This window comes from Zootermopsis nevadensis, unplaced genomic scaffold, assembly GCF_977971745.1.
Source record: "Zootermopsis nevadensis isolate Lab colony 2312 unplaced genomic scaffold, Znev_1.0 Znev_ptg000028l, whole genome shotgun sequence".
Classification (NCBI taxonomy): Eukaryota; Metazoa; Arthropoda; class Insecta; order Blattodea; family Termopsidae; genus Zootermopsis; species Zootermopsis nevadensis.
This window is the reverse complement of record NW_028259160.1, coordinates 17058498-17070957: the sequence shown is the minus strand read 5'-3', so window position 1 is coordinate 17070957 and position 12460 is coordinate 17058498. Positions and strand designations below refer to the sequence as shown.

The 12460-nt window shown below is 34.6% G+C and overlaps 1 protein-coding gene across 7 annotated transcripts in view; it reads left to right on the top strand.

The window, feature by feature from the left end:
* Positions 1 to 12460, top strand: part of Tomosyn (syntaxin-binding protein tomosyn) — a 95594-nt gene that overhangs the window by 76697 nt on the left and 6437 nt on the right. For 4 of the 7 annotated variants that reach the window (XM_087356888.1, XM_087356889.1, XM_087356883.1 and 1 more), the window contains 6 exons: positions 4199 to 4315; positions 4759 to 4881; positions 5419 to 5562; positions 6239 to 6442; positions 7254 to 7362; positions 10999 to 11082. In XM_087356888.1, coding sequence (XP_087213014.1) covers positions 4199 to 4315; positions 4759 to 4881; positions 5419 to 5562; positions 6239 to 6442; positions 7254 to 7362; positions 10999 to 11082 — 781 coding nt within the window. The remainder of the gene's footprint in view (positions 1 to 4198; positions 4316 to 4758; positions 4882 to 5418; positions 5563 to 6238; positions 6443 to 7253; positions 7363 to 10998; positions 11083 to 12460) is intronic. The other 3 variants (XM_087356884.1, XM_087356886.1, XM_087356885.1) reach the window with 3 other exon arrangements.

The following is a 12460-nucleotide window of genomic DNA, read 5'->3' as shown; positions in this document are numbered from 1 at the left end:
ACTTTCTACTATTTGATTGTAATTATATTCCTTTTGTTATAATATTTATGCTTGTCTGTGCCTCTTGCATGCCTTCATGCTTACATAAAATGCGCTGTTCTTGCTTATCACTTCAGTTTTTTGGATCTCTGTTCTCTGTCTGACATCTTACGTAGGTTTCACGCATGGCGGTGGAGTTTGCTACTCATGCAAATGAACTACTGCTTAATGTGCTCTTTCTTAAGAACTTTAAGCTAAGACAACGGTGAAAAGTTATTTATAAGTTTATATTTCTTGTTTCATTCTGTTAACAATAGTTTCTTCATTTACTGTCTACTCCGTTTTCATGTCATGTTTGAAGGGGAATATGAAATATGCTATAGAGGTTCCTCTCATCACATATACTGCCCATGTAAGGAAGAAAACAGCCCTCGCCTCCCCTCAGATTTCTGTAGACCAGCAGTTGGCACCCTGCAGGCTGTGTCCTGTCATGATTTGGGAAATTATCCAGTGTGAGATTGGCAACATTTTTCTGCTACAAGTAATGTTCACATAAAAATATGCCAACACACATTATTTAAGTATGAGGGCAAACAATTACAAAAAGATATACTTTAATGAAAGAAATAAAAATTTTGTGTGAAGGTGGCTGTCTTCTCGGTGGTAGTACCATGTAGTGTGGTAGAAGTTTACTGACGTTTCAGAGGTCCTTTCCATCCCTATAATCAGAGTAATGAGCTTACTCATTGACATGAGAAGCTCAAATCCTGCTTAAACATTTTGTTCATGTAGGTCTGTATTGTTACAGTCGTAAAGGTACAATGGTTGCTAGATGAAACTGGCGTAGGATAATTTCCAGTGATAGACCTTGGTATTAGCAGTGTTAAATCTTCAGGTTCTGTTACCAAAGGATTATAAAAACAAAGACTGTTAAGACACTTTCTTTATATATATATATATATATATATATATATATATATATATATATATATATATATATATATAGGAATAATGTCCATGACACACAACATAGTTGTACACATGGCAGAAGTGTTCTGTCTGCAGCAGTGAAAGCGTTAACCCATAGACTTGAACATGATTATGAAATGAATGGAATCAGTGATGTAATCAATTGATCCACTATGGTGTCATTAAAAATTCATCCGATCTGAAATTTACAACATAAAGAATAAATTTTGGAAATTTATTGGAAGATCATAACCCAAATTATAAACAGATTAGAAATTCATCGAAGCAAACATTTAATATCCTCCATTCTGCGTCAGGCACTTCTAACAACTGCATATACATACGTGACAGGGAAGTTTTTGTGGTAGGAGGATTCCCTTTATGTTTGTATATTTCATGACCCCTGTAATCGTTCCGCTTGTTGATGCATTAGAAGTGTGTGCTTTTCTTTACTCCTAATTTTGTCATAACCTTAATACTAGATAAATATTTCATAGCTCTATTAATACTTACATTAACTATCACTCTCACTAAAACTAATTGAAAAACTACAAGGTAAATGTGAGTTCTCATTACACAAGTGCATTATGTCCATTTTGGCTTGTATATTGTCAAAACACTGTTGTAACTTCTTATTTTATGTTAAAATTTGTTACAGCATATTTGCAGCTGCATGACACTTTTTGAAGGGGTACCAAATAGCTGTATTACTGAGACATAATAGTGTGTGTTTGTGTGCGTGCGCACAGGCTAAATCAGGATAAATGATCACCAGAAATATCTCATGATTAGATTTTGTCGTTGTTGTATTTCTGCTTGTTAAATCAACTTTAAATTACAAGGGCCGCTGTTTGTAATCCACACACACTTGGATACTAGGAGGCTCAGCAGTAAAATATTCACAAGAATTTTATAATTGTTAGTCCTATGCATTTGGTTTCAGTACATAAATTTCTTGCTCATGACCAGTAATATTAAGGGCAGTATTTTTAGTTGGGGCTGAAACTTGTTGTACAGATCATGAGGTACTCACTTTGATTCCTAGCCAGAGCACCGTCTACTGATGTTTTCCCAAGCTCTTCCATGCAAATGCTGTTTAGTTAATCTATTTTTGAAGTATATCATATAGGACTGATATCACAAATAGCAAATAACTAGGTTAAAAATGAATGTTTTCTGTAAGCGTACTGATTTCAAGCAGTGAATCGGCTGCAGTGGGATACGGCAAGAATTCAATATTGCGATTGGTTTTGTTGTTTTATGTGTGAAGGGGTTTATGTGTAATACTTAGGGCTGCATTTTAAGTGGAATATTCTGTATTTTTCATAAACTGTGTAATTCATCAGAAATGCACATATATTATTGTGCCAGAGAAGGTGGGAAAAAACAGAAAAAAACTGTTGTCCCATAATTTGAGAACATCTATAAGTGTGCCTTATGAAAACTATGAATTCTTGATAAATCTCATCGGCCTAATGAGATGTAAATCAGAGAATACAGAGAAAAATACAAACAAAATAATTTCAGTAAAAGAGCTTGGTGTAAAGAGACCAGTTTTGATATCTAATCATAAATGGAAGGATAATATTAAAATAGATCTTATAGAAATGGGATGTGAAGATGTGGATTGAATTAGGCCAGGTGTGGGTACATACCAGTGGTGGGCTGTTGTTGACATTGTAATGAACCTTCAGGATCCGTAAAAGATGCAAAATACCTTAATTAGAATAGCAACAGTAAACTCACCAAGTACTCGATGTTCTATGTTCCAGTTGAAACACTATACTGTTTTCTGTTCACATGATTTTATTAAACAAAACACTGTCACAGCATGGCTAATTTATGCAATGGCTGGGTGTTGTGCAGTTTTTTTTGCTGCCAGTCTGATGTGTATCCTGTTTCTTTGGTTTAAGCTTATAACAACCAGTTTCAGGTACCATACTTAGCGGTACTGAATATTTGAGGAGGCGGTAATTAAAGCACATGGTATGATCGTGGCCAATGACAGACCTGTGCCAATAACTGTTACAATGTCAGCATTATTATTTTAGTGGTCATTCGTCATGTCTTCAATAACAGTTCTGTATTTTCCTTGTAATGATAATTGGTACACATTCAGCTGTTTCAATCTATCACTAGTTATTTTTATTAAGATTCTCTTGAGCTGAGCAAGCTTATCAGTGGAAACGCTGAAAGATTTTGCTGTTTGCCCGTGGTCGCTACTGCTTATCCCTGCTATTTGGTGGTAATGCTTGTTAATAATGCTTGAATAATACGTTGTGATGCGCTTTGGATGATGTATGCACTAAACAAGTTTAAGCGTGCAAGCTAGAAACAGCATAGTATAATTTTTCTGCTTCTTAAATTGGATATTTTGAGTTTAAGTGTAGGAAAAGGTTATTCATTGCAATTTAAGCCGATTTACTGCTTTAGTGTTTTCAGTTTTTAACATCTTTGCATTTAGGTGACACTGAATGCTGCAAGTATATTCTAAAGCAATCTGGTTAAGGTTAGGTTAGGTTAGCCTCCTTGCAAAGAGCATCACAATAGGTACATCATTGTTCCTGCTAATCCTCGCTGTAAGTTGTGGTGATATATTTACTTCGTTAAAGTTTGTGGATCACTAGTGTCAGTAGATTTATTAACATCAGTTAAAAAAAAAAGAGTTTAAAATTGTAAACAAAACAAGGATAAAGAATATTGTGTTTTGCATGAAATAAATAACTAATCTTGAAGGTTGGTTATTTACTGCTGTAAACTGTACCAGAATGTTAGTCATTTTGTGCTGTAAATTTAAGCTTTAATAGTTTAAAGTGACTGTATTAATCAAGAATAGTTTTTGTACTGTGTCTGGCATTTCATATTCTTTAAAAAAATTTCTGTGTTTGCTAGAAACACATGTGAAAGATGTTCTTTAAATTTTTAAATCCCTTTCCATGTGCTGTTAAAAATGTCATTGTTGTGGAGTACTTGCATTTACAGCATTGCAGCTGAAGTAGCTGCATACATCATACATGTCATATGCAGCTAGTTCAGGTTAGCGTAGATTCAATTAGTAATGTCCATACGAAGTATATATGAATGTCATGGCACACCTCTTAAAAATGTATGACAGTTATTCAGTAATACAATTCATAGTTATTCAGGTGCACGATAGATGTAGCTGTGACAGACTTGAATACAGTATTTTAATTCAAGTAACTAATACACATTTTTTCTCTTTCTCTCTCCCTCTCATTTTTTTAATCAGATAAACTTGACAGTTCATTTTCAAGGTCCAGAAGTTCTAGCATGTCCAGTTTAGAAAACATAAGTTCTGAAGCTATACAGTGCCTGGCATTTGCTGACTCTTATACTAAAAAATCTGGTAAGTTCATATTGAGTTTAAGTGAATTCATAATTACGTTAAGAAATTATTTGAAAGAAAAGCTCAGAGCTCATGGTACGGGAAAGATTCCACATCGCAAGTAAAAGCAAAACAAAGTAAAATGTAATTGCCACTTTCCTGCTTCCAGTAAGAACTGCACGCTTCGCCCGATGTTTGGTGCAGTTACACTGTTGTTTGAATATTCTTGGTGACAGTTGCTGTTAGGGTGGTGAGTCATGCAGTTCCTGTCAGAAGCCAGGAAGTGACAGTTTGCACTTGGATTGGAGAGGACTTGGTGGTCTCACTTCCAAGTGATTGTATTTATACATGTTCATGTCCATGGATGAGGATAAAGTTTGAGCATCCTATTTTTTATTGCAGGAGTCTATTAGTTTCAAGTTCTTATTTGATTGTAATGTGAAGCTGTTCCCTTCTGTTCGTAGATCCATCAACTTTTCCAACACTCTGGGTTGGCACAAACTTGGGCTCTGTGCTGACCATCATGATCAATGTTCCTCCATCGGCAGAGAGTCGAATGACGCAGCCCGTCATTGTCTCGCCTCTTGGTTAGTATAAAGAGTGGCAGTTGCTGTAAAACCTTTACTTCTTTCATAACGAGCTTTGAGGAACCAAAATACGTTTGAAGCATCATGTCAGAAGGGCACATCAGTATTTTACCATAATTGGAAATATTTTATCTTAACAAAACACCGATAATGGTGTGATTTTAATGATATTTTCTTTGCTGTCTACTGACCATATTCAACTCCTTAATTGTTTATGAGACAGAGACATATCTGTTTCATATGGTAATTCTTATAGAGATCAATTAACTTTTCATATGGATCATTTTCAGATCAAAAGTTTACCTTTAAACACAAGTGGTGCTGCAAGGAAATATGTAGTTACCGAGTGAGAAATGTGGGAATACCATAGCATTATACCATTTGTGCATAGAATATCTATTCAGCTGTATGGACCTTGCAAAATATTGTATCAATTACAAGATCTGATTAACATTTTGTATTACCCATGTGGAAAAATACAGTTCAGTTAAAACTTGTAAATTTTGTTCTTTTTTTCCATTTCTTTTTGAATTACAGGAACAATATTCCGATTAAAGGGCTGCATATTGACGATGTCTTTTCTGGATTGTAACGGAGCACTGATTCCATATTCTTATGAAGCGTGGAAAGATGAGAATAAGGAGGGAAGGGAACGGATAAGTAAGGATGCTGTGGCACAAAGTATGTTCATTTAGGATCTTTGTAGTTAAATTCATGTAACATTGCGACATCAGTGACCAACAAATAAGACATATGTTTATTCCCTGCATGTATTCTGTTAGTTACTTTATATAATTTGAGAACTATTTGTAAAAGTCACTGACACTGCGGTGGCGGAACCTGAAGGTTCAAGGTCACTATCACCAAAGTTCACTGTCGGGCACAATCTTGGAGCAACCCATTTACTTCCTGTTCTTAAAAAATATTTTCCTAAGATACGTCTTCAAATTTGCCTACCACTACCGTTTGGTCTTCCAAGAGGTTTTCCCATTTTGTATGCATTTATTTTTACTCTCTTAATAGTACTGGATGCATGAATTATATACTGCATTCCTCCTGATCATATTTCTGCCTCTCTTCAATAAAATGTATGGTCCTGGGTTCAAATCTCAGCATGGAGACTAGCAATCATGACTGACTTTTTTGTGACAACTCAGTCCCTCCACGAAAATGCCAGTATACCTAAAAGGAGGCCATGAATTCCTTCCATATCCTTTCCAATTCATTATTCATTACTTATATTATTTGATATAATATAATTTGAGCTAGTTCTCATCTGTTTGAATATTCTTTTGTGGACATTATATAAATTGATATGATTACACTTTATGAGTAAATGCATGGTTTGTGTTGTCAGAGACACCTACAAAGTCAACATCTAATAACCGCATGTCACCAACGCTTGGTGGCCAGCAAGATCAGTATGGCGATCGCCAGTTTGTTGTCCTCACGTCAGAGAAACAAGCACGTGTCGTGGCCTTACCTTCCCATAATTGCGTCTACAGGCAACAGCTTGCTGATACCGACTTTGTGATAAAGGCTGAAATAATTTCTTTGAAAGGTGGGTGAGAAATGTAATGCCTTCACTGGTGATTTTGTGTTCTAGACAGAAATGGGTGCAGGTATATTAGTTTTATTTATGTTTTTTGCCACGTTTGGTTAGAGTAATATCTTGAAGTGGGTTGTTGGGTTGTTTATAGGTGATTGATCAGTTTAAGAATTCACTAAGGCCTGATCAAGCTTACTATCCTAGGTTTCAAGATTAAATATTATCTAATTTATGTAGATAAACCAGAGAATGGGTTTCACTTGTTGCTGGCAGTGAAACAGCAGTGAAAGTTCTTTGTAGGATTTGAGGTTTTCACATTGGTGAGTGTGAAGAAAGCAATCTTTTGAAAGTTCTTTGTTTACGTACCTTCAGTGGGTTCAGTGTTACATTTAAGTACAGAAGTAATGTAAATGAATTTTTTATATTGTACACATACTATTTTATGATCACCCACACAGAGAGATTTTTGTCATCATCTCATCAGGATTAAATTATCACATTGTACTGATTTGTTCTGCATCAACATTTGAAAAGGTTGTTCGAAGATTATAATGACGTAATATGGATTCCAGCACTGGATTTGCCCTCTGACTTGTCAGCATTCAACATGACCTTCATCAATGGGCTTCTCATCGTTTTTCAAACAAGTAGGATTTTGTGATTTGAGATTTTCATGGCAGTGAAGATATTAATATTCTGGGTTGAAACACCATGTATCAGCATTTTGGAGGAATGGTCATCTGCAAGGTTGAAGATGATGGCAGTATGGAGGGATGATACCAGCATTCTATGACAGTCTTAATGCAAAATATTTGTGTTACAGACAGTGTATGCCTGGTATGTTACATCTCAAGTGGGCACGTCACTGCCTACAGCTTGCCCAGCCTTAGACCGTTGATTGATATAGACTTTCTTCCTTTATCTGATCTCAGGTAAGTTGTGGACTTGATCAAAGTCCAAAACAGAAGAATCTCCCACATAAGTACTACTGCTTCTTTTCAGTTCTTCTTTTTCAAATCATTTTTATAATTATTTAATAATGTAATTACTTAATAATTTGATAGCTGAAGATAGTAAACTGTTGTACTAGCAGCTTTTCTGTACGTTTCAATTCATTATTATTGTTTGCGGGAATGGTGGTAAGTTACATATTGTGGCGCTATCATCATAATCGTCTATGAAACAAGCTAAATAAAAATATAATTTTCTTTCCATTCAATTGATAGAGGTAGCTCCTGTCTCCAGACCTTAAGAATGGAGATATATTCCATTCCCCAAACATTCTTTTTACAATGAGAAATGGAATGATGGATAATGTCTAAGAAGTTTGCTATTGTAAGAACAGACCATCATCACAGACCTTCAGATTAAAGTGATTCTGCTGTCTGTTTTCTTTCTTCCCACATTTAAAGAGAAAAAGTTTCACATGAACATAATTTTAAACACCATGTGACTGATGCTGGAAATTCAGCAATTAATATTTCTTCTCGAACAAGCTGATGAAAACAGATATGTGTCTGACAGGGCAGGTGGTTAGCTACATAAGTCCCACAGTAGAAGTCTCAGGCTTTAAAATCTTAGCAATCGATTAATGATTTTAATGTAAAATTCATGTTACTATTATAAATATACTGTTAAAATTTAACTTTGTCTATTGTACAGAATTTTGTTAAAGTTCTGGTAAGAAGTAATGACAGTAGCATGGTTTCTGATGGCATAATATTGCAGCAAGAGCATAAAAACAATTTATGTTTGGTAATCCAGCCTTTAAATGGACTGTAAGGCAGAGTTTCCATGTGTACATTGATGATGGGGTGGCAGTGAAGATGACGATTGGCAGGGGGGAACTTATGTATGTGCATGTGCTTTCAGCCGTAGTGAGACCAATAGTTCTCACTTTGTCAGATATATGAAATGATAGAGGCGCATGGAAAATCCTACATCTTTTGCAGAAAAATCCTTACACTTGTATTACCAGCCACTCTTTTTTTAAGTGATTTGATGATATAGCCACAAAATACTTATCACCTTCAGCTTCATCAGTATAATACGCCGTAGCTCGGTCATTCTTTTCTTGATATGAGCTTTTATATTCTTACCTTTTGCTATAATTTTATCTGAAGTTATTGCCTACTTCTGAAACGTTCTTCTGTAGGTAGTGCCATTTTTAATATATTTGCATGTATAATGTTTCAGCCCACAGACTGCTCTCATGACATAAGAAATGCACCACATTTTTGCCATTTTCAGTGCCAGCATGCCAAGTGTGTGCATATTTTACTTTTATTCTAAGAGTTATGCCTTTCACACACTGAATGCACAACGAGAGTTTCAATTATATGGGCGTAGGCCTCGTTCTACATTAGCGCTGTTTTGAAGTCTTAATTTCTGATGCAAGAATGTGACAGTGTTGGAGGAGATGAAGCAAATGTATTTAATGTTGTTTTATCTTATCTTCAAATTTTGACTGCTTAGGAAACACACTTCTTAAGAATTCACATCCTCATGATAAGTTGCATCTGAAAGGAGATAAAATGATGCTGTAACTCTTACGTGAATTTAATATATGAAACATTTATAAATTTACACCTTTCCTCATATGCACAAAATATAAAAAAGTGGATATGTTAATTACCCATTTATGTTGCAAGATCATTTGAGATTAAAATTTGTATTCAAAACCTTTAATTGTATTGAGGTGTGGTTATTAGTGAATCCTGGGGTGGTCATTTTAATAAATCATGGAGTGAATCACTTATTTTTAAGGATGTTAACAACCAGTTATAATGAGAAAGTATTTCCTGCTCGGCAAGTAGGATGTTAAAGAAAATTATAGCTCCACTGGAAAAATATTTCCCATTGAGAATTTAATGAATACAGAGGATCAGTCTAATCACAGTCATTTTATGCACCTGTTTTTTTATTGTTAATCTAACTTATGGTGGCACCATGAGGGTTATAAAGTCTTATGTTGGTTGTGAGATTTGAAGTTCTCATGACATTGAGGATGACAATCTTGTTCTTCTGGGTGTGGTGCCACTTAGACTTGTACATAGATACCGACGTTTCTCCAAAATCGTGGTATCCAAATGTGAATCTACGTGGCATCGCAACCCAGAAGAACAACGTTGTTTTCGTGTTTATTATTTCCACATCCAGAAACTCAAGACAATTGATGCCTACCACATAGGGCCTCTTTTGTTACTAATCATAGAAGAAGCTAGAGAAGATGAAAGATAAATAAGAATGGCGAGCAGCTGTCACTGGAAAGTGAGCATTACAGCGTTGCTTTTGGAGTAGGCTTCATCTCTTTGTCTTCTTTGTTTTGTTTTTTTCTTTTTTGTGTACATGGGGACAGATTCAGAACTTTAAATGTTATGACGTAGACACTAGATAATGTCTGGAGAAAATGATATTACATCATTACCATCAATTTTGGAATAATATGATACTGTAAGATGCTTCACAAGAAATAATTGATGTGTTTATTTAATTACTGGAGCAAGAGCCAACAGATACAGAGACAGTTTTCTGTCTGTATAATGGCACTCATTAAATCTGACCTTAGCCATAGTCACTCATTAGAGCAGTCCAGTGGTCTAAAGTAATCATCTGTTTCCTGTATTGACTAAAATGCATACATATTTTTGATATGTAGCGTATGTTGGATTCATTTATGCAGTGTTTTTAATAGGTAATTTTTTTTAAAAAATTTCTAGGTAGTAGCAAATTTCATTACAATACTGTAAAACTTTATTGGTTTATTGTTTATGAAATATCAGGACTAAAATGATAAGCAAAGCATTGTACCTGGGGAGGACAACTTTTTTTTTTCTATTTGTATTATCTCATATGCAGTTATTTCTTTAAAAAAAAAGGTATAATAATTGCAACGTCAGTTGCTAATGTCAAGTTAATTAGAACGTTCAATAAATTTCACAGGTTTCTGTAAATATGATCAGTTTAAATTCCATGTCATTGCATTTATATCTTGTACAAAATTATAAAAGGAGAGTCCAGAAATGTTGGCCCATACACATGTACTTATTATGTACGTGGACAGAGAGGGAATGAAATTGTCTGTCTCTTGGTTTTCCTCAGTGGCTTTACAAGTATTGTCGAGCAAGTACTGAGGCAGACAGAAATTTCTTTGTCTCTTATTATTTGTCTCATGGCCTTCATTTAGTATTTTCTTTAATTTTACTATCTTTCCTTAATTTTATGTTAGTTTACTTCATCACTGATTCTACACTTCTTTAATTTTTAACAATTCTTTTACTGTAAGTGTGCATTGGAATCACGAAATTATTTATTTTTGATGCAATTAATAAATTGTATGAATAATCACAAATGTGGCTGGAATATATTAAGCTACAATGTGTCTGTTGCTCACAGAATTTATCTCTACAGCTGCAGCAATTTTTATGGTAACTAACAGAAACTGCATATGCATGCTACTAACACATACCTTGCCCTTGTCACTAAAATAATCTGGGAATTCAATAGTGTTGAAAATTTCTAACCAACCCTGCAATCTTTTCTCTGTCTTGTTTTCTTCCTCTTAACAGTTTTCAGACAACCAAACAAGGCATTGTAGACCCTATGTTATCCATTTGGGGACAACAGATGTTTGTTAACGAAGACACAGACCAGTAAGTCGACACATACAGTATATACGCCATATAATGTTTTCACTGGAGGAAGGCCTGTTCGTCAGAGCCGGTGTTACAAGCCAGATTGATGGCAATGACTGATTTACTTTAAAACTATCTTAAAATTTACCTTTTTTCCTGGAAGTTTTTAAAATGTTGATAAGGGTCATCATTGTTCTCTGTTGGCTTCTTTGTATATGCATTTGAACAACAGTATGTTCCGCTATAGGCGTATGTTATAGTTCATTTTTTCCACTGACATTTACCAGTTAAGTTTATTGATTTATTCTTGTTATTTTTTAATACTTACATAGTGTAAAATGGCACTTTTCCAAGAGTGAGTAACGAAAATATGAAAAGAATTTCAGAGAGTCAGCTTCTGGGGAAAGATTTCAACCTACAAACTCCCAAGTATAGAGCAAGAGAGCTAGAGCTAGTTGACCATGGCATTTGGTTTTCAAGTTCACTGTGCATTACCATCTTTTATGTAATTAAAAAATAAGAATTCAGCATTTTACACAGGGCCGTTATATTCAAAATAAACTCTTCAGCTTAAAGGGACATTCTCTGTGTTCATGTCTGTTCTGGGAAACCTTTGCCGTGCGTTCATTGCAGTCTTTGATTTATGGTGTTGTCTTTGTATCTAATTCTTTAATTAAATGAGTAGCATGTCAAAGAGAGCAGATGAGTGTTCATTTAATTCAATTCAATTCAGAATTCTTTAAATTAAGCTTTATTAACTCTGATTCTTTATGGAATTATGGCTTCCCCAACACCATGTTAAAGACACCCAGTGAATGTGACTAACTGCTCTTGATAGAAGAGCATATATATTGTAAAATGTTGGCCTTCCTCCAATTTAAGCATTATAAACATCATGTGAACAGTTCATAACAATCAGTTCTACACATTAGGATGCGTGGGACATTCAACTCCCAGACATTTTCTTCTGTATGTTTTGTTGCAGCTTGAAGCTTTAGGAAGTAAGCAAATGAGTGTGCACGTACACTTCCTTCCTCTTTGCAATTGCAGGCTGGTTTTATTTGTATATTTATTGAGTGCAATGAATTTTATTTAAAGATTGCTTTGGGTTGTAATATTGGTATAGAAATTGCAGTTTCTATTCTAAATTTGCATATCCTTATTACTTATGAACTTAAAGCATTTTCACAGCGGCTTTTTTCTAGAGCATGATGTGGCTTTTTTTCCTAGCATAATTTGTTAAATTAATAAATGTATAGTATTAATTTTCTATAGATTAAAATGTATCATATTCATAATTGTTAATAATTTATTTTATTCTGTTCTGTGACTTGTCCTGAAGCCTGTTGCTGAAGTTACATGTTGATGTAATTTCTGGAAGAATAAAGAGTTGTAA